The following is a 27,151-nucleotide window of genomic DNA, read 5'->3' on the forward strand; positions in this document are numbered from 1 at the left end:
TTCGGGGTCTACCCGAATCCTGGACCACGGTCCTCCAACAATATCCCATTGGTCCAGCTCGGCAGCGCCGTCACGCGGCGAGCCACCGAGAGCCGGCGAGGGCACACGTCCGTCCGTATCCGCAGGTCCACCGTCATTATTGCCTACTGTATTTGCTCTGTATCACGATTTTTCGCACGTCGTATCTGCACATGGAACTCTGCTGACACGAATCCCCACATGCAAACAAACGGTGCAGATAACAAGATCATCTGGACCCATGTTCCAAAACGCCTCTCCCGGTATTTCTGCATGTATTAAATTAGTAACTCTCCCGTATTAAGTAAACGCTATATTAAATGCTGATCTTAAAGAGTGAATCAGTGGCCTTGATGTCATCCTCGCGCGTTGCCAGGTTCCAAACGTGCGGGTCGGCGCTATAAAATAACCGGATCTTCTGTTTCACTGGATAAAGGCTAGGGAAGTCAACTTGTTCTCCATGTGAATTACCTATATAGTTTATCGGGCCAGCTCGATCCTGTTCTTTTTAGATATTTTCTGGTTGATTTAAGTTGACTATAAAATTTGTATACATGTATTCTGAATCGTCGATTTATTACTCGAGATTCATGCTCATCTTGGTAGATGGAAATATCTTTCCTCTCTCCTCTTTTTATCCAAATATCAAAGCAAAATGAATGGTGCCAGAAACACCTATACACATATGTGTAAGTATAAAAGTATTTTCCATAAAATTTGTAAGCCACCGAAAAAACGTTGGCGTGAATTTGATCTCTTGAAAGTGTGGGATGTAGTATAGTGCTAGACTGCTAGTGCAATTTCTTTGATACTACTTCTGTACATAAATAGATGTCTTAGAATTATCAAAATTTAAATACATGTAAATATTACTTAGTGTATAGATATATCTAAATTTATATAAATCTAAAACATCTATTTATTAACGGTGGGAGTATATGTTTGTACAAAGTGAGGCGAGATGTGGGTGTGGTTGCAGGCTAATCTAATGGTTCAGAAATGTGACTGAGGTGTAGTATTATTTGAACTAAGTGGAGACTAAATATCATTCGAAACGGTACAAGAAATCCCTAACGCCTTGTTTGGTTTCACCAATCTCGGAGAGGATTGGGGCGGTTTGAGGTGGATTGAATTCCATCTAAGTCAAAATTTTCCGTAATACCCCCAATCCACTTCAACACAATAGAGAAGTGTATTAAACGAACAAGGCATAACGGATTTTCAACGACCATCGAGGATTGATCGCAAGGATAAGTAATCGGGAGTGTAAACCACAATATTCACAAGCTTTAGGGTATCATATGCAGTAGATTTCTCTTGGAGGAAACTTATATGCAGCTAAATGTAGTAAACAGAAAGCAACCCAAGATTCGCAAAAAAAAAAAAAAAAAAAAAAGCAAATCGTTATGCTGACAACGAGATATGTATGTACATGGAAACGCTATATGCTGCCAGTTCTCAAGCCGACGCGACGTCGTATTGTTGCTCTCGTTAGGCTTTTGTTTCTTCTACTCTCGTCCACATATCGCGTCGCCATCATGCACGTACGTACGTGCGCTAGTCGGTAGCAACGCTTTCGATCATGGATGTGCGGTCGAGGCGCGCACTTGCTGGTTGTCTCTTCGGCCAAGACAGCCTGCAGTGTGAACTGAGGAAAGCGGAATGGCCCTCCAGCTCGATGGAGAGCGACGCGATCTAGTGATCCCGGTTACGTCGTTTCGGCAAAGATTAGCCGTTCTTTCTCGATGGAATGGCGTTGCGTGGCTTCAGAACACTAGTAGAAAAAGAGGCTTCCGTCGACCCCCATTAGTCCCGAAAATATTCGAACCGCGACTAAAGGGGCTTTAGTCGCGGTTTGGGAGGCGACCCGCGACTAATGCTCCATCCGCGACGAAAGGGTACCCTTTTAGTCGCGGTTGGTAACACCAACCGGGATTAAAGGGCTATGGAGGGATGCGGCCGGCGGAAAAACCTTTAGTCGCGGTTGGGGACACCAACCGTACCCCTTTAGTCGCGGTTGGTGTCCCAAACCGCGACTACCCTGCACACACACCCCCCCGTGGATCGCCTTTTTTTGGTTTGTAAAATACAAAAGAAAAATGATAGAAAATTCAAAAAAAAATTGTTTTCAGATTCTTGTATGTTATGCAACCTACTATTCGGAGAAATTAAGAAATTCGAATTTCCACTTTTTTTGCAAAAAAAGTTTTAAAAATGGTAAAACCGCAATAACTTCATTCTGCATAAAGATTTTAGTTTCTGCGTAAAAATGGTTTACCCGGTTAGCCAATTTTTAGATTCTCAAAATTTCAAATGGAAATACAAAAGCAGGAAGATTTTAGTTTTTTCTATAAATTATGGATTATATATTTTTTTTAATTTTTTAAAACCTAAAATTAATAATTTCATTCTGCATAAAGATTACTATCATTTTTACCCAATTTTTAGATTTTCAAATTTTTAGATTTTAGGTTTGACAAAAAAAATATTTAATTAATTAATAAAATTAAAAAGTTAATGTTTATTTATTTATTCAATATTATTATTACATCATTACTTTTGTTTATTAAAAAAATTATTTGAAATTCAAACAATAAAGAAATGTGACATCGATCAACATGTTAATAGGATTGATATGATACTACTATCACATACATGCGCGCGAAGCACTTGGATGCGGAACGGAATGGAACTCGGAAGTTAAGCGTGCTAGAGGTGAAGTAGTGGGAGGATGGGTGACCGAGCGGGAAGTTTGACCACGAGTAAGTAATTTGACTAGAGATAAGTGTAGTTAGAGATAGAGACTAAGCTATGCAAATAACTGAAATAAGAGAAATTTTGAAGAAAAAAAGAAAAGAAAAACGGAGTGAAAAAAAATTAGAAATCCAAATGAATTAAAAAAATTTAACGAAATAGCCTTTAGTCCCGGTTGGGGACACCAACCGCGACTAAAGGTCCTTTTCGCCTGTGCAAGACGGTAGCCGCCCACGTGGACGGGCCTTTAGTCGCAGTTCGTAAGCAACCGCGACTAAGGGGGAGGGGGCTTTAGTCGCGCTTAATTGGTCGCGGTTGCGCAACCGCGACTAATGGCAGTTGCGAACCGCGACTAAAGGCCATTTTTCTACCAGTGGAATGTACGTAGGTTCGTAGCAGCCAGAGCAACAATTCAGTGCCCGCCCGGCCTGATAACCGATCGATGTTTGCTTCTGAGTTAATTGTGACGTGACGACGGAAGACACACGAATATGGACGATTGATCGGTGCCAGACTGCCAGCTGCAGACTGCAGCATTTGGGTTCGGGGAGACCTTTATTTGGACGTAGGAAATGAACTTCGCCAACGTATACGTATACCTACCATCTCTACAGGTTTTACTACGCTAGGGCAACGTGCTGGCAGAGCATTAGTTTCCGAGAGCTCGACCGATCGACTACACGCTACTATGTACATGGTGTATAGTTCTCCGACTCCGACAAGTGTCGCTGCGTTTGGCAAATGCGTATGTGTATTGACGTACTGTATAGATCGATCGGCAAACGTCCAAAAGTAATATGGTACGTGCAAGCTTCAAGCAAGCAATTCCATCGGACCATCGTCGCTTGCTCGTCTTTCTTGCTGGAGTGACGTGTTCAGTTTTATTTAGAGAGTTGGTGATGTACCGTTGAGAGCGGTGGCGGACCAAGAGCATTTACCAAGCCTCGACAAACATATTGAAGATGTCTGTTTTCTGGATAAAATCCATTTCGGAAGTACGAGTGGGCTGGGCCGGGCTGCATCACTCCGCCGCTAAGTTTTACGTCATCTTCTCCGTGTCTCTCGACTCCCCTAGTTTTCGGGGTGCTTTACACCGACCTGGTCGGTGGCGTGATCTCTATATGACGATCAGGTCGGCGCCTGCACTGCGCCGCACACCCCCGGCGCGGTGTAGGCCTGGCCCGGTTAGGCTTTTTCCATTTTTTTTGTTTCCATTTTTCTTTTTTTCTTTTTTCTGTGTTTTTGTTTTCTCATTTTATTATTTATTTAAAACAATTCGAAATTTTAAAATTTGAAAAATGTTCAAGTTTGAAAAAATTTCAAATTGAAAATTGTTCATACACAAATTTGAACGAATTTCGAAATCTGAATAGTTTTAAATTTTGAACGAATTTCAAGTTTTGAACGGTTTTTTCGAAATTTGAACGAATTTCTAATTTTTTGAACAAACTTGCATTTTGAACGATTTTCAAATTTTGAACAAATTTTGTATTTAGTAGGATTTTAGAATTTTGAACGATTTTCGAATGTTGGACAAATTTAAAATCATATATTTTAAAAATATATATACTGAAAAATTTGAACAAATTTTGAAAGCAGAAAAACGTTAGTTTTAAAAAATAGAATTGTAAACAGAAAAAATAAAAATAAAACGTTTACCTGATGGGTCATGGGCCAATTAACAGCCGCTGGGTCGGAGGGGTGTGCGGCACCCCGTCCGTGCCGACCCGGTCAGCATATAGCATCGCGCGTCGGTGGCACGTGTGAGGTGCCGCACACCCCCGGGCGTTTTGGGCCTGGCCCACGATCTTTTCTGAAAATTTTTGTTCAAATTTTTTTGTCTACAGATTTTAAAAATGTTTGATTTTAAATTCGCTCAAAATTTGGAAATCGTCCATAATTTAAAAATTATTCAAATTTCAGAAATTGTTCAAAATTTAAATTTGTTCAAATTTCCGAAATCTTCAAATATTTGGAAATTCATTCAAGACAAAAAAATTGTTCAAATTTCGAAATTTGACCTTCTTATATATTACCATGACTGTCCACTGAATTACTATCATTCAGCTCACCCTCTACTACAACATCTGTTAGCAATTTATTCGCTACAAGATGTCCATCAGTAAGAAGAAGCTGGCCCTTATGATTATCCCCATGAACCTCTTCCATAACCAATCGTTTCTTTGCACCCTTGTCCTTGTCCACCATGTTTATGTCAACCAGTATACGGGGGTTAAGATGCGAGTTGTTCATCTACTCTGTTGATCTGGGCAACTAGTTTACCTGTTGTTTCCGTAATCATAATTAATTTGTCAATTATTTACTCGAATTAAATTGTACACTAAATTGCTTATATATTCAACAAGATATGTACGTCGGTACACGTTATTGCGTACGTACATACCGATCGATCGATTTGGAAACATCCAAATCCAAGATGGTACGTGCAAAACTGCATCAAATAATTCGATTTGACCATCGTCCTTGCTGCGTGGAGTGTCGTTCAGTTCTTCTCCTTGTCCACAGCGGCCGATTGGTCTGAAACACTCGACGCCGTCGCGATGAATCGGCTACACCGTCTGGGCCAAGTTAGCCCGGCTAACAGCACTGGGCCAGGCCAGGCTGCATCACGCCCAAGCCGTTCTCCCTTTAGGTCCTCCTTCGTCTCCCTCTACGCTCCCGATCCCTCCACAAACACCGAACGAAGCCGAAACCCTCGCGCGCGACTCCGGTCCTCCTCCGGCCATGGATGACTCGCCTGCTGCCGAGATGCACGTTTTCAAGAAGCCAAAACCCCTACGGCTCTACGACCAGCAAGCACCGCTGGTGGGCGGCGACGGCGGCGGCTATGATCTCGACCTCGATCTCATCAACCACCTCCCGGACGCGATCCTCGGCACCATCGTCTCCCTCCTCCCTACAAAGGACGGCGCCCGCACGCAGGCGATCTCCCGCCGGTGGCTCCCCCTATGGCGCTCCCACATGGCCCCGCTCAACCTCGTGGCCAATTACCAGCTCTCAGACGACAAATCACGCGTCGCGGTGGTTTCCAAGATCCTCTCCGACCATCCCGGCCCAGCCCGTCGCTTCTCGCTCAACCCCACATGCTCCCAAAGTTTCCAGGCCGAGGTCGACGGCTGGTTCCGTTCCGCGTCTCTCGCCGGCCTCCAGGAGCTCCAAGTCACTAACCTGCCGATGAAACACTACCCGCTGCCGCAACACGCGCTGGTCCGTTTCTCGCCGACGCTTCGCCTGCTGAGGCTCTTCGGCTGCCAATTCCCCAGCCTGGTCGCCCCGTTGAGTTTCCCGTTCCTCGAGCAGCTCATCTTGTACGATGTGGGCATCTCGGAGGACGCCCTCGAAACCATGATCTCTGGCAGCACTGTTTTGAAAAGCGTTTCGCTGCATGGCATGCGATTCAGCCGACTTTGCATCAGCTCCCCGACCCTTATGAGCATTAGCTTCTATGCACTTCGTTCAAAAGGAGCCATCACCTTCAAAGAGCTGGTCATTAGGGACGCGCCATCCCTAGAGAGGTTGCTACCAATTTTTCCAGAAGAGGGTCCGGCGACTATCCGGGTAATCAGGGCTCCTAAGCTCGAGATATTGGGTTTTTTGTCTAAAGGGATATCAACTCTCCGTCTTGGAACCATGGTGTTTCAGGTAGCATAAACACAATTGCACATTGAACATTCTCATATGTAGGCTAGTATTCTCACTTGCATTTGTTTTCCTTTTCTCCAGAAAATGATTCCGGTAAGGTTGACATCCAAAATGCGTACAATGAAGATTTTGGCTCTTGACGTTGGCGAGAATCTGGATACAGTTGTTGATTTCCTCAAGTGCTTCCCTTGCTTACAGAAGCTCTATGTCATTGTGAGTATTCATATTTCTTGCTTCAAATGTTTAAATTGAGATCGGGTTAAACTTATGGTCCGATGAATAAGTATTTTGCAGCTACCTTTATATCAACTTTTCGGTTGTCATCAGTCGCATCAAGGAAATGATATGAATAATGTGCGGAAGTACGACCCAGCTAATCCAATTGAATGCTTTGAACTCCATCTAAAAAAAGTGGTGTTGAAGAATTACGACGCTGACAAGAAGGCATGCATTGATTTTGCCAATTTTTTTATTTTGAATGCAAAAGTGCTAAAGGAAATGGAAATCGGGATCCTTAAGGAGCAAACTGACCAATGGATGTACTATCATGGTACGAAGCTTCAAGTGGAGAATAGAGCTTCTCGAGATGCCCGTGTTAAACTAGGACGTGATAGATATGCCATCCCCGGAAACCATGGGCATACACATGATTTGTCATTGGCCGATCCCTTTGAGAAGTCCTTATGTGGACACAATAAGAGTGTTAGATACTCAATTCTGTAATTTATGGGGTGCCTTGTTCCCCCACTATGGAGCATACCAGGATCGATGAGGTGGTGCGATACAAAGATTCAAATGAAAACTTGAGAATGTACTAGACAAATGTTGTCTCTCTCATCCGTGAGTCGTACTATAAGCTGGGAGCACATGCATGATGCAGCTAGTATATATTCGTGTGTATCTACGTCTTGCTTTAATAAAAATAGATGGTCCAAATTTTTTGTCCAAAAATATGTAGTGGTGTAATACATATTTATTTTCATGCATTTCATTACAACTTCTCAAGCAAAGTATGTGGATAATGTGTTGAAGTATAACCCACTTGATCCAATTGAATGCTTTAAACTCCATCTAAAAGAAGTGGTGTTGGAGAATTACAGTGTTGACAATTCGCACTGCATTGACTTTGCCAAGTTCTTTATTTTCAACGCGCAAGTGCTAGAGGAAATGGAAATCAGAATTTTTAGCATGTAAAGCAGTAAATGGATGTGTTATCAAGTAGTCATCTTCAGTTGGAGAATAGAGCTTCTCGAGATGCACAAATTGTACTAAGTGATATATATATATATATATGCCATACCGACAAACCATCGGCACACCCATGATTTGTCAATGGCTGATCCTCTGAGAAATCCTTACATGGGTACGGCATGAGTTTTTGATGCTGGCCTTTTCAAGGATGGTATCACCTTCTGTCCAAAAAAAATAGCTTATTTTGTTTGCGTGTTTATGTTATCACACGCACACCCTTGTGATGCTCTGCAAAACGATCATCTACTGAATTGAGCAATTCAATGCCATGTTACCCCACTCTGGAGCAAACCAAGAACGATGAGGTGGTGCTCGAGCCGAAGATTCAAATTGAAACTTGGGAGTGTACAAGACAATTGTTGTCTTTCTCCTCCTCGATGCCATGCTATAAGTTGTGAGCACCTGCAGGTTGCAGCTAATATATTCGTGTGTATCAACCTTTTTTTTTTTTGAGCCAAACTGCGTATATTCAACAGATACGGATTACAGGAACCCAGGTACACGCACAGGAACACACGCAGGCACCGCAGCCAGCGGCAGCACCGACATCACCGGAGAAGAGGAGGTCGAACCACCATCTTACCCAAAGCAGAGAGCACCTACTCGCATGAAGAAGGCTGCAGGATCCATCCGCCACGCAGTGACGGAATCTGAATCGATGAACAGGCACGGCCAGCGCCCCCACAAGCCTGCTCCTCCACCTCCCGACGACCACCAACCTCGACGATGCTTTAACGGAAGAAGATGGTATGGTATATTTTTGTCTACACATATTTATATAAAAAATATTTCTTTGCATGCAATTCATTACAACTTTGTGCAAGTCATTAAAATCACAATTTCCAAAATACGACAAACAAGCACGATATTTTCAAACTTGCTTTCGATGTGAAGTTTAAATGCTGGTTTTCCTCTATACATGTACGGTGGCAACATGAATATACTATTAGCACTATTTTTAATGGATTCATGGCCTCATTTTGAAAGTAAGTGTGCTTCTCCACAATCTTTCATTATGGGGGGGCGACATGCACGAATGGAACCTGGGTGCGGACGCACCCAGTTTTCCAAAAAATGAAAAAAATGCTATTTCAAAGTTTCAAAAAAATATGTAGTAAAATTTTGCATGTACATATTATGTTGATACATATTTGTGTGCGTTTTCACGAAAAAATACCATTGTATGTGGTTTACACAAAAATGACAAAATGTCCAAATGACAATAGTGAATAGGAATCTGTACTATTCACAGGATCCGAAATTTGCATTTTGTCATTTTTGTGTAGGCCACATACAATGGTATTTTTTCGTGAAAACACACACGGGTAAGTATCAACATAATGTGAACATGCAAAAATTTACTTCATATTTTTTGAAACTTTTAAATAGCATTTTTTTGACTTTTTCATAACTGGGTGCGCGCGTACCCAGGTTCCGTTTGGTATTTTCGGGGGGGGGGGGGGGGGGGCTACTGTTGATGAAACTAGGGGTTAGGAAGACCAGGATACCTCCTAGTTTCATCAACGGTTGAGATTACAAGGTACTAGTTGAATATTCGTGTGTTGCCACAGTCACCTGAATTTTCTTCGTCTTCGCAAATGTTAGACATGTAAATATAAAAGAAAGGATAAACTTGTCATATGATATGTATGCACTTCTCCTTTCGTTGTGCAGACCCTAGGGGGTCTTTTTCGGTTGTCGCTAAAATCTAGTCCCATGATCCGTGTATGTAAAACATGACATATGAAAGTAAAAAAGTTTATATGGTCATGTGCAACATGCATAGAAAAATTCCATGTGTGCATCTCCTTGGTTATGTAACTTGATGAAAATCTTCGGTCTATGTATGTTGACTTCTTAGTTTGTTACCCTGACTACATTTTCATGTTCCTACCAACATCATCAAGTTGGAGCCTATGGTTATTTTTTATCATCAATAAAATCCATATATGTTTCGCTTGTGACTATAGCCGGGCATGGGCAGCCTGGCCTAGCCCAAAAATCCGTGGCCAGGTTGGGCTTCGATGTCATCTACTGTTGGTCACAAGCATACCTAGGAAAAACTTGGGCCATGCTGGGCTTCAGGATGGGCCCGAATAAGCCCTAGTCCGACCCAACATGCAAACTTGGCCCGTGCTAAGATGGAATTTTTTGGGCTTTGGGCCAGGCTCGGGCCTTTTTTAGGCCCATCCCGGCATGAGTTTGGCCCAGGTATGCTTGTGACCAATAGTAGATGATGTCGAAGATGTAAAGACTTACCCACTTAGCTTAGTGCCCTACAAAATTAGAAGAAAAGATTAGCACCTATAGGAACAGTGACACCACTATAGGCACTTCAACTTTATATACGAATGATTAGTGGTAAAGGGGTGGTTGCCATGTGGCCGGTTTCTCTACGAGTTTCATGTTGGTTCCGCTTTACTCTACGACAGGTCTGGCTTTCGGCCTTAGTATATACTCCCTCCGTTCCTAGATCCTAGATATAAGGTGTATAGTTTATGGCACTGAAATTAAAAAATGCATGCAGAGAGAAAATTACACATGGTTTTGTCATGATTGATCCCGGGCAATTGACATGAAAAAATAGAGGAGTTTTCAAAAGATAAGGAAACACAATCAAATTCTTAAAAAAAATCCACATAGATTGTCCAACACAATATACCTTATATTTTGAATACTTTTCTCGAAAAACTATACACCTTATATCTAGAAACGGAAGGAGTACAAGATAAGCTCGAGTTATTTATTATTCATACTCGCATAAATAGAGACTTTAGAGATTTCTAGATATTTGGAAAGTGCATCATACTTTCTTCGACCGCATTATCACACCACCAAGATGACATTGGTTTTAAGCGTGGTGGCATCAACAATTGGCAACAAAGATAATCTAGACCGAGTTACGCATCGAACGAGGGATAATCAAACATTTTGATTGTTTGAATTACATTAGATTTAAAAAAAATAGGTAAAGCTTTTCATTGAGTTGGTATTGTTGGTATGCCTTTTTTAGGTTCTACTTATAATTAAATAGTATATTTTTATTTTTATTATATTAAGTAGTTGAGTTTGAACCACATACATTACTACTGTTTTAGAACTATTTTGGTATTTGCATTATTCAAGGTTCACCCTACCTCGGTTTTTTTTCGCCACTGCACCTAAATCATACTGTATCAGTTGTGTAACACTCGACAAAGTCAGCTTTGCTGATAGAAAAGGAACACCTATATAAATTTCCAATTATACGGACAAAAGGACTTCTTAAGCACGACAGTAGAACCTGATGTGCTTGTAACTTTTTAAACTAACATGCAATTTCCAACACTACTGTCCAATTTAACTTCTCCAAAAGAATCGTGATCGGATTAAGTTCTACTCCTTTTTTTGAGGAAGGGGATATAAGTTCTACTGAATCTTCATTGTAGTGCAGGGCCCAAAAGTCCTCACATAGGAAGCTTCTCCTGTTGGAGAGAGATACCTAGCAACCAGCGGCTGCAATCATATGGAAGGTTTGGGATCTGAGAAGGATACGATGTAGGATGAGCGCAGAGAGCGAGGCTGCCATCGTGACCGAAACAACGGAACTGGACGGCAGTCACGGACAGCCACTTCGTCGCCTTATTGTCAGTTTTGCCGCAACGGTGCTTGGCCGAGGCAATGAACGGTGTAAGCCACGAAGGAGATGTGGACGGTGTGCGACGCCGGGTCGGCCGGCCTGTTAGAAGTCGTCCGAGGAGCGCACAACGGCGGTTTGCTTGGGGCTGTGGAGCAAGTCGAATTTGTGGCACCTGCAGGAGATTCACCCGTTGTATCGGAAGTTGCAGGCCAAAGAGGCCTCGAGTGTGTGGTGGTAGGAGCGGCTGAGCGCCACGCGGCGGCCGTTTCCGGCGCCGACGCTCTCGATGATGTTTTGCACGTCTACCTTGAGGCCACATGCTACCTTGAGGTCATCAGCATCAGGTGGTGGCGAGGAGAGCTCCAGCAGGTGATGACGATCCGCCAAGGGGATAGAGTGGGCCATGACTATTGCATCGGAGGATCATGGTCCTGGAAGGAAGGGCCTTCACGGAAAAACCAAAAGAATCAAATTTAATGGAATAGAAATTATCAATGGTGAATTGGCGAACGGAAATAAGGTTTTTGATAATATGGGGAACAACTAAAACATTAAGGAGGAAAAGAGACATAGTGGAGGACGGGATGTAGGTAGAACCGACATGGGTTGCAGGAATTATTGGCTGTTACCGACCGTGACAATGTTATTAGAAGGTCGTAGGGAGGAGAGTATACCATGATCATATGCCATATGGGAGAAGGCTCCCGTGTCCATGTACCACTCCTGATTTCCGGGAAGCTGCATGTTGTTGAGGGGTCGATGTGCTGCAGGCTGCCGTTGTACGAGGATGTTGAAGGAGCCAAAGCGGGGCCGTGTTGGTGCTGGGCGACGTAGGCCTGCGGGACACCGGGGCGTGGGCCCAAGACGCCGGGTGCACGCCAAGTCGGTGGAGACGGACGTGGCTCCAAGCCAACGGAGAAGGTTGCTGCCATGTCGGAGCAGGATGCTGCTGGGGATGAGCACGCGTGGGGAGGCCGGTCCATGGATTGAACATCCATGGCTCGTTGCGTCCACGACCACGGCTGCCACGGCCGCGGCCACGAGTGTTTGTTGGGGAAGCCGCGGCCGACAGTGTTGTAGCTCGGGGCGCCGAGTGTGCGCGTGTCGCCAGGGCCACCAAAACCGCGGCCGCCCCCAGAGGACGCGCCCCCAGAGGATGCACTCCCTAGCGTGGGAGGGCGCTCGTGGAGGATGTTGTTCCCGCTTGCCCAGAGTGCGGTGGCGACGGCGTTCGTGGCATCCGTCTTGTGCTGCCTCTCCTCAAGGACAAGGGCCGAACGTGTCTGGTCATTAAAGAACGCAGGTGGCGAAACTGGTCATTAAGGCCGCGGAGGACTGTGAGTACAAGAGTCTCATCGGAGATCAGTTGGTCGACATCAGCCAGCGCATCGGCCAGGAACTTAAGCATGGCGCAGTAGTCATGCACGGTCATGTCGCCCTGCGGAGTGTTGCGGAACTCGGCGTCGAGGACGATGGCGCGACTCTTCTTGTTGTCACAGAAGAGGTTGTCGATGGAGAGCCAAATCTAGCGCGCGAAGGAGCCAGGGGCCATGATGATGCCGAACAGCTCGGGGGAGATCGAGCCGTATATCCAGTTGAGGACAGTGAAGTCGTCGCGCCCCCAAGCGGAAGTGGGGGAAGTGTCGGAGGGGGTGTCGTTGCTGAGCACATGGGCGGTGAGGCCACAGCGGCCAAGGGCAACGAGAAAGAGCTTGCGCCATTGGGCATGATTGGAGGACTGGAGATCGAGGGTGATGGGAACATAGGTTTTTATTGAGTGGACGAAGGTGGAGGGGGAGGGGAGGGTGTTTTCGGTGGGTTTGTCTGAGGAAGCGGTGGCGGAAGCTTTGTCATCGGCGTTGGCGAGGCGAGCAAGCTCAGCCTCACGGTCAGCGACGGCCTGCTCGCGCTTCTGGAGTTCCTCCTCGAGAGCCTTGATCTCATCGGGAGTCATGGTGGAGTAGGGGGTCGTTGGGAGAGGAGGCTAGGGTTTTTGAAGAAAAAGATCTAGGGTTTTGGAAGAGGAGGGTGTCGGTAGGGTCGAGCCTGCTCTGATACCATGCAAGTTTAGTTGAGGCTGCTAATTGCACGCCTCCTCTGATCCCATTGCTCATGTATATAATACAATCATCTTGTGTTACAAGTTATCTATACATGGTAATACATTTAAACCTCGGCCATCGCATATCTCTCTAACAGTTAGGTGTGGAGCTTGTCTCTCAACAGCGCATAGACTTGAACCTTCATTGGCAGTACTTCAATTTGGTACTTATGGGATTCTCCGCCTCTAAGTTCGCCGCTCCATCCAGAACCAAACGGCCGAAATAAAAATATGGATATGCACGACCAAATACCTCCTAATCTAGCAAACTCCAGTCATAAGGTGCGCTATTACATTCGCCGGCGGAGCCTTCCGGAACTCACCACACTGGCCAGATCAAGAAGTGTCGGCATCAGGAAGGTCTCCATCTTCGCACAAAAAGGACACTAGAACCACCACATTTATTCATCCGAACCAGCAGCCCCCTCACCACCAGAAGGAGTAGGCCGACCTCTAGACCAGGCGAGCCCAAAGGTGAACCCTAGATCAACTCTCGTAGTGATGGCTGAAAACGGGATCAAACCCTAGGACTTCGCCATGGGAGATCGAGCCGCCGCAGGCACCACCGCGTGCGCCGCCTCAGTATCCATTGCGCCTTGATGTTGTGCGCCGCACTCGACGAACGCCACCGCCCCACGACCTGTCCACCTGCGCAGCCTTTTCCACCCTCCTGCGCGAAGGAAAATTGATGGTCACACCATCCCTACCCTCCTTCTTCGACAGCCAGGCGTGGCCGTCACCACCGGGGCCGGCAGCGCCTGGCGAGGAGGAGTAGCGGCGGCGGTCTCTAGGGTTTGTGGGGGGCCTACGGATACGCCCTCACGCGAGCGGCCCGGGAGGACGTTTTATATGCTGCTACTAGAAAAAAAACATCGGTTGATTAATTCTAAACCCCTAGTTAATCACATGGTTGGTTATTTTGTTTTTGGACGAAAGTTAGCAGCGCTGCTTTCATTTCATTAAGAGAAAAATCCTTCAGAGACAAGGCAGGTTACATGGGGATATAGTAAACAAGACCAAAAATCAGAAAACGCTAACTATATATATATACACTAAAAGTACGAGTAGGAAGTTAACTTCTGGCAGGGATCAGCACCTGTGATATTAGCTAATCGCCACAATCTGAATTGTTCAGCAATTTTGTCGAAAATCGTTGTGAAGGGTTTCGATTTACCATTGAACACCCTGTCGTTTATCTCCTTCCAGATGTGGAAGTAGATAGGTAAGCCTACATAGATGCACGTCCAAACCAAGCATCTTCGGTTGACATTCTGTCAACCATAGCCTATACACCAGATGCTAAGATACAAGCCTTGTTCCGGTTTGTTCAAATCATATGCAAACAATTACAGAGTTTTACTATGACCTGAGTTCAAATTCAGTGAGCTTACACAAACCAAAGTAGCTTCCCAGAAGCAAAAAAGAAAAAAACAACACGTGCTGTTTGTTCTCACTGGAGCAAGGACGGTAGGCTGGCAAATACTGTACAGTAGTAGATTTAAGAAATATAATTGGACGTGGTGTTTTGGCTCATAGATCTAAATACACCTATTATAAAAAAAAATGCGATAGAAATGTATTTGAAAATTTAAAACATTCTGAAACAAATTCATGGATGTACTGATGTACATCCCAACATGCTATGTCTGCACATAAAAAAATTAAGAAAAAGATATTTTTTGTGGGATGTGTAAATAAATAAATAAAATTCTCGTGAGAAACTTTTTTTTTTGAAGCACTGAAAATTGTCTTTTTTTACACAAGTCATAAAAATGTCATTTCTCTGTGAAACTATGTGCGAACATAGAATATCTGCATGTGTATCTAGAATATTTGTTCATACTATTTTGGTATTTGAAAATATGTTTTTTGGTAGTAGGTGCATCTATACCTATGAACCAAAATGCATTTCCAGAAATAATTCGTGAAGCAAAGATTTGCCGTGTTTTCTTGATGGAATGGAGTTGCGTTGCTGCTTGAGAACGCGTACGTTCTTGACAGTTGACAGCGATATATGGTAATCAACCTGATCTCTCAGTGTCAGATCAAAAAGAGAGTTTCAGGTCCCCTGCAAAAAAAAAGAGTTTCATGAATTAAAAAAATAAGCTCTCTAGATGATTGACCGAAAGATTTGGGGGGAAAGGAAAAGCTCGTAAATTGGCCAACCAACCTGGCCCATTGCTAAAGAACTCGTTGCCGATTCCCCACACTGCCTAGCTATGACGAAACCCAAACCCAAAACCCTCGCTCGTGCCACCACCCGCACCGCATGGAGCCATGGAGGACATGGCGGCGGCCACCGATATGCGCGAAGAGCAACAAGAAGAGTAATAAAGTGTATGCATCATTTTGATGCAGAGGCTGGGCTATAGCTTATTCGTGCAACTTAAATAATCAGACTAGGTTTTCATGAGTTTCGTGATTCGTTTCTTGCAAGCATTTTCTCCGTGAAGGCTTTCCTATTTGCCTCCATTTCTCGCAAAATTTCAGTGTGTTGAGTGCTATATATCAAGAGTAAAACTATAGCTTTATTTCTCGGAGACAAGCTGGGGCGTATACCCCTCGATACAACTTCAGGCATGGACACTGCTGGTACATCAGACTCTCATGCCGCGACCCTCTGGGGGCTACACATTGAACACCAAACTGAGCTAAAGCATTGTGCCACACCATTTGCGTCATGCTGTGAACACTGAAATTTCGTAACTCCGAAACCACAGTTGGAACCAAGTCCTTGTTACTGGAGGAACAATCTGCTCGTTTGTGCTTCAGAGAGGGCAGGCTGCACTAGCTGGGGCTGGGCATCAGTGACATTAGCAACTGAAGGAGAATCACACAATTCCAACAAAACCTTCGTCAGTTATCGAACCACTCACGATGAAGCAAACGACGTCGGATAAGATCAGCGGTCCAGATTGAGCATCGGAAGAGAAGCAGCAAAGAGTGCAGGCACGCCTTTATTTTCATGTGTTTTACATTTACAGCTGTGTTGTATGCTCGAACCTTATGAGAACCGACACTGCCGTGAATGAGAAGTAAGAAGGATGAACTAAACTAGTGTCTAGAGGCGATTCGAGTCTGCGACGTTGGAACAGTCGGGATCTCCTGTAAAATCCCTGCCCACCCTCCCAGATTCACCGTGGCGGTAGAAAATCTCCAGTGCATGGCGGGGCGAACTCTCAGGCAACGGGGCGGCAAGTGGTTGTTGATCCTGATACTAGCGGAGATGGCTCAGACAAGGGCACAAAACGCAGCGGCGACAGCAGCGTTTGACACGCAAACCGCGGTCGAGCGTCTCGGATCCGACATGGCTGAGATGCGGACGGATATCATAGGACTGAAGCAGTCCACTTCAGCTATCTCGGATAGTCAGAAGAACATGGTGACGATGGAGGCTCTGGACGCTATGATGCGGCAATACCTGGCATCCCCGGCGTCACCAACTGGTACCGTGCAAGTGATTGCAGCAAAAGGTAACTCTATCAGCCAGGATCCTCAAGCGAGTAAGAAAATTACAGTAACTAGTAGAGGTCCTGTGATTTGGTCGAGTCCAGCACACACTTTGGGAATTCGGTGAATGCATCACTGGGACACACAGCTTTGTTGACTGATAGTACAGTATGTCCAATCACTCGTGTTCCACCACAACAACACACCCAATATGTTGTTCAGGACAATGGCATGCATGTTCCAGTTCACTTGGAAATTACACCAATTACTCAGCCTCCACCACACATCATGGAAGAACCACCCCACCCACACACCCAGGCATGTGGCAGAATCAGCAAGGTTTTCCTCCTAATTACAATCCAGTTACAGACCAAATCGTTCCATTCTGACTCACCAGCAAAACAGCAAACAATGTCAAATTTCAGATTACATCAACAAGAGACTGATAGGGACGAAAGATTACATCAGATTGGGGTGTATCTTATTATGCTGATGCAGTATTGAAAGGCCCAAGGCTGGAAATCCCTTTATTTGCAGGAGACGATCCGATTGGTTGGCTTCAGAAGTGTGAAAAATTCTTGGACATGTCTGGCACAACTTATGAGCAGTGGGTGAACATTGCCACTGGGCATTTCTATGGAAGAGCTAATGTTTGGATGAAAAATAGATGTGTACTCTGTCAAATGATTGCCCACCGCTTCACTCAAGCTAATGCCCATGAAGCTGTTGACAGGCTAAAGAACATTCAACAATATGGCTCTGTCCAGTCTGTGATTGCTGAACCTACTGGACTCCCACCACCCAGATGCTGTGATCACTGTATTCCACTGGTCGAAGGTGCACAGCACCAAATCTGCGACCCTACAGAGTGCCTCAGATGCAAAAATATGCAATGGAGGAGATCATCCTCAAAATGCTGAAAAATGCAGAGATTAGAGCACGTCCCAGTCCCTATTCTTCTCCAGGTGTGCTGGTCAGAAAGAGAGATGGCAGTTGGAGACTTTGCGTACAGATTGTTGAATTCCATTACAATCAAGAACAAATTTCCCATGCTTGTAATAGAAGATTTACTTGATGAATTACAAGGAGCTACAATATTCAGTAAGCTGTATCTCAGGTCAGGCTATCACCAAATTAGGATGAATACAGCTGACATCCCCAAAACAGTCTTCAAAAATCAAAACTCATATGGGGCATTATGAGTACACAGTGATACCCTTTGGGCTCACTAATGCATCTGCTACCTTCCAGGACTTGATGAACAACATATTCAACCCACACCTCAGGAAATGTATCCTTGTCTTTTTTGATGATATATTGGTATATAGCAAGAACATTACTGAACACATGTCACATTTGAAAATCACATTTCAGATTCTCCAGCAACATTCTTTGATTGTTAAGTTGCCAAAATGCTCTTTTGGCTCTCCCCAAGTGGAATACTTGGGCCATGTCATCTCAGCTGTTGGTGTTGCTACCAAGCCACAGAATATTGAAGCAATCATCCATTGGCCAACTCCCAAAACACTGAACAAGCTAAGGGGATTTTTGGGGCTTACTGGCTACAACAGATGCTTTGTCAAAGCTAATTGGGAATTTCAGATTCAATCCCCAATTATCACTCGAATCCCAGATCGAATCCACCAATTGCTTCCCCAAAATTGATCTCAGGCGTTACAATCACTCTCTAGTACCAGTAGTGATAGGAACTGCTATGCTAGGTGCCTTAATTATTTACTGTAGGGGCGTTCCAACTTTGTGTATAATTCAGCTGAGATCACATCTTGATCCTTTACTGTTTTAGAGAATAGAACGGCTGCCTTAACTCAGTTGAAATAAATAGTTTTAGAGAATACAACGCCAGCACTTTGAACAAAGCACCCTTCATGCAACAAGCCGGAGACAACCTAGTACAGTAATACTTGAACAAATTCACAACTCCGTATCACCAGAGAACTGGTAGTCTAGACTCTAGATGCACAATCAAATCAAACGCAACAACGCAGAGATATTCAGGACATACATATAGCTCCATCAGGTTTGTTTAGATGACATGCAAACAATAACAGAGTTTTGTTACACAACCAAAGCAGCGAAATAAACACCTCTACTCAAAGCGACCCAATGGAAAATAGCTCAAACTACGGGCAAGAGCCGCACCTTAAAATACATCTACTCAGCAACTTCACGTGAAAAATCTAGTACTACCTCCGGCCCAAATTAATTGACGCTGGCTACTTCTGATTGCTTCCAAATTGTTACCAATACTGCTTCTGATTTGCTTCCGAATTGTTACCAATACTGCTTAACCAAATGACTAAATGGACCAGTAGGTAGGTCATAGGCATTTGAACTGCCCCACACGGAGCTCCTTATCCAAAATTACATCCAATTCAATTACTAGCGCCTCGACAGATAAACACGATATAACATGGAAAATTATTCAAGACTGGGGAAACAGTAGATTGCATGATTAGATCGTCAAGAAAGAAAACCTTGTATGCTCGGTAAGTTGGCGCGCAGAAGCTAGCAGAAGCAGCTGCAATCACAACATTATGCAGTCATTAGATGTGTCCACAGATAAACCTTATAATATGGATATTCTGATGAGATTACCTCAGGTGAATTATGGTGTATGGTGTTTGGAATATGGTCTAGAAAGTACCATGGTAAAGACGTTGGCATGAACAAATAGTTTAATTACCAGAACAAGCAAACGGATTGCACTTTTACTCATTTTCCAAACAACCTAAGTGCTAGTGCATAAACATCTTTCTTCTTTGCCGATGTAGCTTCAGCCACCAATTTAACCGCCTATAATTGAAAACACTAGTTCAGAATCCGAAAAGAAGATGACATGATCATTCTCTTTATTCTATTTTTTGTTGAAAGCTTGAAATGTATCAATGAACTGAGTGAAATATGCACCGATGAAAGAGCATGCCCCTCTGCCATCATTTCTTTGAGTTCATGCTCAAGGAAATCATCAGATGGAGTTTCATCAGCTGAAATTGAGTTTCCCTCTATGAGCAAAGTGATTTCCCCCTTCGGCTGTCGAGTTGCGAAGGCTTCATTTGCTTCACCTAGAGTTCCTCGCCAAAACTGTAACATTTATATAAAGTTCAGGGCTGCAAAGTATATTAAAAAATGTAATGGCATGAACCTATATTTGGGAAAGTGAGATTGTTTGCAACTTATTCTTTCGCTAACTTACATAAATATACATGTGATTTAAATATGCAAGTGGGACTGGGTATGTTCTTATTGCTTTAATTAGCCAGTACTACCAAGTAGCAGCTGATCAGGTGGCACTTGGATGCACATTTAGTAATTTAGCTATGTAAACCAGAGGACTTCAAGTCAAATGTGCCTGTCTGCAGACTGCAGCAGACGCCATGTTGTAACTAACAACAGGAGTATTTTATTGAAGATTGTACAACAAGAATGACATTGTAGGCAATAAGAGGATGGATAGATTATAAAGCAAGCAATTGCAGGACTACCTCTTCATGCAATTTGGTTATCTCCCTTGCAATAACACATGGCCTGTATCTCAGCACAAAATGAAACAAAACAGGTTAAACATATTTGACATAAGGCTTGCTCACACTATATAAATATGAACAAAGCTGCTGATACAGCGATTACTGATTTTTAGCAGAAAAACAATTAATGACTTGCACTACAAATATATCACATCTGAGGTAACACATGTGACATTGCAACGGATAGAGACATGGTACAACTGTGGTTTTCTGACTTCCAATGGCCATTTTGATAAATAAAAAAATTGTAGATCATGCAACAGCATGCAGGTTTGAAAACATCGGTTACCTTGAATCACCAAAAGACGAAGCAGCATCAGAAAGAAATTGATGAATTCCATGAGGAGGAACATAGAATATTTGTGTAGCAGCTTCACGAGCAGATACCTCAAGCCTGACTTTTCTTGATCGACCATGCTTTGGTAAAAAACCCACTACAAATTAAAAATTAGTACTGAGTCCAAATAATGATTACCTTTGATAAATAAAGAGACTACAACATTGACATATTTTACCAAATGTGAATTCATCAGTTGGCAAACCCGATGCAGAAAGAGCAGCGATTGCGGCAGAAGGCCCAGGAATGGGAATAACAGGGATCTTTTCACTGGCACATACTCTAGCCTGTGAACGGTAGCATGGTACAACATGCTTAATATCTCACGTCACGGAGCACAAGGCCTAAAAAAAGTTCTGGTGCTGTTCATTGCTAATAAATCTTTCTCATACCAAACCATCAAGTCATCAACTAACCAATAGCATGTATACCATGCTCTTTAATCTTTAATGGTATTATTAAGTGAAGTGACTATTAGATCATTATTCTCTGTTTCTCATTGTAAGATGGAGGTTGAAGAATTAAATAGAGCAAGTCGATTTACCAGTTCCATGCCAGGGTCACTGATGCCTGGAGTACCAGCATCACTAATCACTGCAACTGCTTCCCCTTCATGGAGCCTCTTCAAGATACTGGGCTCTCTCTCACGCTCGTTGAACTTATGGAAGCTGAGCTGCAAACTTAGAATTTAAGTTCTAAGTTCGACTGTAGGCATGGTTGAATGTGCAGCTACTCGTAACAGTTGCATGAGAAAAATAGGTATGCTATTAACTCACAAGAGGTGTCTTGATGTTGTAATGTTGAAGCAACTTTCCCGAATGCCTTGTGTCTTCAGAGAGTATCACATGAGCACATTTAAGAACACGCAATGCCCTGAGAACAAAATCGTCATCTCATTTCTACGATAGTACGAGTATGTTTCAGGATACAAGAAATAATATTATGATTTTCATATATAGCATGCAACAAGCCATTTATCTTTACTATTACTAGTAAAACTGCCCATGCGTTGCATTGGGGTAAATAAAACTCAAACCTTTAGCGAATCATTTATGATTACACTTCTCATATGTGCCACCATCGACGAGATGATCATGCTTTCTCCTATTCATGATTACTAAAAGGTTGAATCTATTGAATGTTTTTAGCCCCTAGATAATTTTACAACTTCTACATGAAATCAATCTTTTTACGAGACAACCTTTTTTTACGAGGACGCAGCGACGGTTAAGGATAGGAATTGCTTTCTTGCTGTGTTACCGAAAAAAAGGATATATGTAGCCTGGGAGGCTGGGACTCTGCCATGGGCATCGTCCAAAATTTGGCCCGCACGAAGCAACTACTATTAGAAGCACCTATAACACATTATGTAAACTATAATTTAGAATTGATATCATAGTATCATACCGAGAAAAATAAATAGAACACAGTCAACTTGAACTACCACAACCGGAAACTGCTGACTGAACCTCACCTGATCAGATTGCATGATTCAATTTGTAGAACCGCTCTGCTGGGACTTGTCTACCGTCAGGCAACACACAACAAATCCATTAGCAGGCAATCTATATATAGCATCAGCCTGTTTGCTGCAAATTTGCTTCCGAAGTTCATTTAAAGATGTGCAACAAAATCAATTACAAAATTGTGGGGTTGCATCCTAAGAGTATGTTAAACAGAAGCAGATGTTATAATCTAGGTCTGTAGTTTCGATCTTTGGCTGCGTAGCGACCATATCAGAGTTGCTGTTCAGGTTCTGTATTTGTTCAGATCGGCAAGCTCACAGTTAAACAGCGTGAGTTCAGATTTGCATCGAGGCAGCTGTTTAGGTAGGACAAGATATAGGTTTGGTTGCTGATCGTGGTTTGCCGCACGTTTTGTTTGACTTTCACACTGTTGTATTATCCGGAGACCAGAGGATCTCATCCTCGATTTGCATAGCCACCATGTCACGTTCTCCTCCATTATTTATGTATGTACGTACTGCTGCTGATCTTGCTCCCGGTCCAGGCTCGGCTTCCGCCACCACGTCCGGCGCATGACGCATGTTGCAGCCCGCCTCGCTCGATCTGATGCGCTTCCACCGCCGCGAAACACTCGACGTGGACCACGTTTGACGGACCAGCTGAGATCGAGGAAGTCGATCCATCCCTGTCAAACTACCGGTAAACTCTGCGTCACCACCATCCCACAGCGACACAAGCCCGTCCTAAAGGTCTGAAGACGCCACCAGTGTCCATGGAAACCTCGCTGCCGCCACCGATTTGAAGCTCGAGCTATGGCAGGAAGATGAATTCCGTGCGTCTTCCTCCCTCCGTGACCCGGACGAGCGCACACTGACATGCCCAGAATCATAGTTCAGGCTCTAGCTAGACCTCGAGGATCAAGGTTGCCAATGCCCTTCTCCGTGAGCTTTCCTTCCATCTTTTCTTCAGATCGATCGGCCATGGCTGCATATCGTTTGGGTGTACGGGAGGACGATCTCTTGAGAAATTCAGAAGGGAAGGTCGGAATTGAAGAGCGGAACAGGTGTTTTCCTCGTGGACCGATCTCTTCTGCTGGATCTCAGGTCGTGGTAGTAGTGGTGTCTATATATGGAACAGAGGGACTGGAGCTTACGGGTCGTGATCGGCCTGGACTTGTTTTCGCACGATGGAAAAAAGAATCAATCGACACCCTTCGACGTACAACACGCGTCGTACCAAACCCACAACGGACGACCGAAACCATACGGACCGAACCGCGGAAACGCTTCTCCCTTTATTATTAGGTATAGATAAGGTGAAACCTGCGATGTAACACTCTCCGCAATGTCACACTTCTCAATATTTACACGAATAATGCCAGCACAATGACTCTCCCTTTATTTCCTCTTACGTAGCTGAGCGAGCGTAGCTAAACCCTCCTCCCACAGACTCCATCCACTGTGGGGTTGTTTGGATACTGAGATTGGGGGAAATTAGCTTCTCCTAAACATGTTTGAGAAGCTAACCACCAAAAACTATGTTTTGTCAGCCTACTAATCTAAGGCTCTCAGGGAAAAGGCGTTTTAGCCTTGCCCACGATGCCTGGCGAACGCCTCACCCGCCGCGCCCGAAGGCCTTCCTCGATATATTTCCGCGTGAGGGGTGCCGGAGATTCGCTGCGCCAAGTACGGCGCGCACGCCAATGAGATGCATCTCCTCAACCACACCATCGGCCGCACGATTGCCTTGTTCAATCTCCATGGGACGCCCATAGACACGAATCTGCTCGGCCTCGTCGACAACAAGATGCTGGTCAACTGGCTCCGGCGAGGAACCCATTGCCGTCCGTGCACGCCACGCACGTACACCGGTGCCTGCCACCGCGACTCGGCATTTTTAAGTCGGAGCATGTCGCCTTCACCGTGCAACTCTCGTCGCCACCGGCGCATGCGCCGAGCCGCAGCCACCACCAAGGCTACGCCACCCCAAATTCGTATTATCCCTTGAATCGCACTCTCAAATCCATACAGAAAAATGTGATTTATTGCTTTCTTGATTTCTTGGACGCACCACCATCGTGTTGAGGCACATCGTGCCCGGCCACGCCGAGCACAAACATGCCGCGCGAGCGCCGTCGGAAGTACGTTGTGCCCGCAGAAGCCTCCTAGACATTTGCATCGCCACTGGCAGTCTGGATCTCGTCGCTTCTTGGAATGGCTCCAGGTCCCGAGTGGTGGTGAGCGCAACACTCCCATGATCTGTCAACACCCTGTGAGCCTCCTAAATGGTTAATATGTTGCTCTCGTTTTTTCCATTAATCTCTGTCGGGGATAATCTGGGCGTAGGTTAGTTGCATGCAAATTGATGTTGATTTCTCGATCTTGAACTTATAATTTATTCATGAATTAGTAAGAACCCGTCACTATCTTTGTTCGCTGGCTTTGATTCTTCTGGTCTCCTCTCTTTAGTGGCTTCAAGAAGTTAAATTCAAATCACTTTATCTCAGTTGATTTTTCTGCATTTTTTATTTGTAAAGATGAGATCAAGACCGCGGAGAGCTAAACATTAATATCCTTATCTGGATCATACTGCATAAGCAGGCTACGTGAGCCCAATATTATGGTTGCTTCATGGAGAAATTTCATTATTGTTCCTGCAAGGTTGTGTTACCCATTTCCTTGTTTAGTGGCTGGTGTTTTGTTTTAACTTTTCCTGAACATGGCTTAATAAGCTCACAGTGCGGTAATAGATACTTATACGTATATTTCTTCGCAGGTCCAGGCTCTTCTTTCTTTGTGATGAATATTCTTGCCTCTTGTGCTTGTCTCAAAGGAGGTTAACTCAGGGTCCACATGCGATTAAACTAATATCCAGTCACTCCTCGTCTCCTCCTTCAGAATAGAAGTTTAAGAGGCTTGCAAAACCGATTGACATATGATGCTAATTGGGCTATGGAACCACTAGAGAATTTCTATCTACAGGAATTTGAGTAAAACGTTGCCTCATTGCCGCACTCTCTCTTTTTCAAACTCTAATTACATCATCACAAGCTTCGACAAGCGTTTATTAGGAACACATAATTGAACATCATACATGCTCCACCCAAACAAAAAAATGTCCTAATGCCCCTTTACAAAAAAAAAATGGTTCATTCCATTTGTCACTTTTACTGGCTATCCATTAGTAAATCATCTGGTATTGAGAGTACCATAACAGCTGAAGCAAATAAATACCTCAAGGTGATATCTTCGAGGTTCCCGATGGGTGTCGCCACTAGATACAATCCTGACTCCAAATCCTGCATATCAAAATTGGAGCAACAAGAGAGTTAAACCAATAAAGATGCCATTTCTTATTGGAAAATCAGAAAAATCAAGCTTTTATGAGAAAATTGTGAAGTTGATTATATTGAAACGTAGTATTCTGAAACTACCAAGTATAAATACAGAGAGAAAAGAATTTCCCCCCTTTTTAAACTGCAGTGATGCACTTGGGAAAGCCTATGCCCACATAAACGTCAAATCGTACAGAACACTAGTGGCACAAATATTAAGGAGAAGCGGCGTCAAACGGGATACATGATTACGGTTTCCTCGGCCCACTGCTCTAGCGAGCCATCGGTGGAGAGGCGGATACTGGTTCTTCAGGATAAGCTACAAAAAATGCACTACCTGACCAGTGAGAAAGATGACCTTCTCTATGGGGATATCTAGAAATAATCTAGGTCTGACGGTCTTTCTCTAAAGGGGGAAATCTAAAAATAATCCTCGAAGGCAAATGGTAGAAGAAGATAAACCTGAGAGAAGTCAGAAGCATCAATGTGCCTCTTTGTTATCAAATGCAAGTATTACATTCCCATTTATACCATTCATGTACCGAACTACAGACAAACTCCACTTTGATAACTTCGACTGCAGATTTGTTTGTAACCTCGACCAAATATGTTCCTTGACTACCACTTTAACCATTACAATTTCAAGCTTAGCTGTAACCCTGCAAAGAGGAAAATATACCTTGCACTATGTGATTAGAACTTGTCCTAGCCGACAAGCAAGTGCTACCAATGCCATTCACTATTCATCCAATTATAGACGTTGCTACTAGAAAATTTTGTGGTATACAGGTGATCTAGCTTTGCTTGCTTTTACTGGGAGGAGAATCCTTGGATAGTCATGAAGAAATATGCCCCTGGCAAACGCTATGCCCAACTTCACATTCCACAGAACACAAATAAACATTAAGGAGGAGCGCGCGGTGTCACAAACGGGAAACAGGATTAGTACCGTTTCCGAGGCCCGCTGCTCCGGGGAGGCGGCGGCGGAGAGGCGGCGAGCGAGCGGAGACACCGGGGATACGGAACGGAGGATACGGGAGGGGAGGCGGCGGGGAGAGGTTAGCGTCAGGGAGAGGGCCTGGAGGCGGAGCAGCGACGCCATGGGCGGCGGCGGCGGCGGCGCGGAGGTCAGTGGCTGCCCGTTCTGTTCTTCAGCGATATGTTCTTTGTCGGGGATAAGCGTATCAATGTTGGGCTGGGCCTCCGGGCTGGAATAGCTACTGTTTATCCCAACTGTTTCATGTTTCTCAGAAAAAAAAACTGTTTCCTTTTTTCTCTTCCTTTTTAGACCTTGTTTGGTACTAGTGTTTTAGTGGAGATTAGTGGGGACTAGGAAATTTACCCGTGCGTTGCACCGGGAAAGAAAAAATATACGCTGTGGTCTAGAACGCCACCATTGACTCCTCTGCACAACACTTCAGCTAGGCCACAAGGTTCACATGCGCGAGTGCAACCAGATCCATATGCCGCCATGCATTGCCGCCTCACCCCACTTTGCGAAGGCCTTCATCTCCCCCACGTTTAGTAGTAGAGGACGTATAGAGAGGCACACAAATCGTCAGGGAAGGAGCAACGATACAGATGTGCGGCACCTCTTTGATGATCCACTGCCT

At 44.3% G+C, this 27,151-nt stretch overlaps 2 protein-coding genes across 4 annotated transcripts; one reads left to right on the forward strand and one right to left on the reverse strand.

Annotated features, from left to right (window-relative positions):
- Window positions 1-5,517: 5,517 nt before the first annotated feature.
- On the forward strand, window positions 5,518-7,158 carry LOC127327459 (F-box/FBD/LRR-repeat protein At3g26920-like). Its single transcript, XM_071824911.1, has 3 exons — window positions 5,518-6,435; window positions 6,517-6,648; window positions 6,763-7,158. Exons 1-3 carry the CDS (start codon window positions 5,518-5,520, stop codon window positions 7,156-7,158), a joined length of 1,446 nt encoding a protein of 481 aa, XP_071681012.1.
- Window positions 7,159-15,225: 8,067 nt separating this feature from the next.
- Window positions 15,226-26,709, reverse strand: LOC127327661 (uncharacterized). Of its 3 annotated transcripts, XR_007868670.1 has the most exons (11): window positions 26,488-26,709; window positions 25,438-25,502; window positions 21,515-21,611; window positions 21,283-21,411; window positions 20,917-21,025; window positions 20,691-20,835; window positions 20,360-20,402; window positions 19,785-19,958; window positions 19,561-19,670; window positions 19,352-19,395; window positions 15,226-15,474 (listed from the first exon to the last, which is right to left on the reverse strand). XR_007868670.1 is itself a non-coding variant. In XM_051354427.1 (10 exons), the coding sequence occupies exons 1-9, from the start codon at window positions 26,638-26,640 to the stop codon at window positions 19,590-19,592; spliced, it is 996 nt and encodes a 331-aa protein (XP_051210387.1). In that variant the 5' UTR covers window positions 26,641-26,709; the 3' UTR covers window positions 18,866-19,395; window positions 19,561-19,589. The 3 variants fall into 3 exon arrangements, 2 of the variants coding, with proteins under 2 accessions (XP_051210387.1, XP_071681088.1); XM_051354427.1 differs by lacking the exon at window positions 15,226-15,474 and having other exon boundaries at window positions 18,866-19,395; XM_071824987.1 differs by lacking the exons at window positions 15,226-15,474; window positions 19,352-19,395 and having other exon boundaries at window positions 19,493-19,670.
- Window positions 26,710-27,151: the final 442 nt, after the last annotated feature.

The sequence above is a fragment of the Lolium perenne genome, chromosome 1 (genome assembly GCF_019359855.2).
Source record: "Lolium perenne isolate Kyuss_39 chromosome 1, Kyuss_2.0, whole genome shotgun sequence".
In the NCBI taxonomy this organism is placed as follows: domain Eukaryota; kingdom Viridiplantae; phylum Streptophyta; class Magnoliopsida; order Poales; family Poaceae; genus Lolium; species Lolium perenne.

Coding starts and splice junctions, on each gene's coding strand:
- LOC127327459 (XM_071824911.1), top strand. CDS start 5,518: ATGGATGACTCGCCTGCTGCCGAGATGCACGTTTTCAAGAAGCCAAAA. Junction 6,436..6,516: donor TTGGAACCATGGTGTTTCAG/GTAGCATAAACA, acceptor CCTTTTCTCCAG/AAAATGATTCCGGTAAGGTT. Junction 6,649..6,762: donor TACAGAAGCTCTATGTCATT/GTGAGTATTCAT, acceptor GGTTGTCATCAG/TCGCATCAAGGAAATGATAT.
- LOC127327661 (XM_051354427.1), bottom strand. CDS start 26,640: ATGGCGTCGCTGCTCCGCCTCCAGGCCCTCTCCCTGACGCTAACCTCT. Junction 25,503..26,487: donor AGCAGCGGGCCTCGGAAACG/GTACTAATCCTG, acceptor TTTGATATGCAG/GATTTGGAGTCAGGATTGTA. Junction 21,412..21,514: donor ACAACATCAAGACACCTCTT/GTGAGTTAATAG, acceptor CTAAGTTTGCAG/CTCAGCTTCCATAAGTTCAA.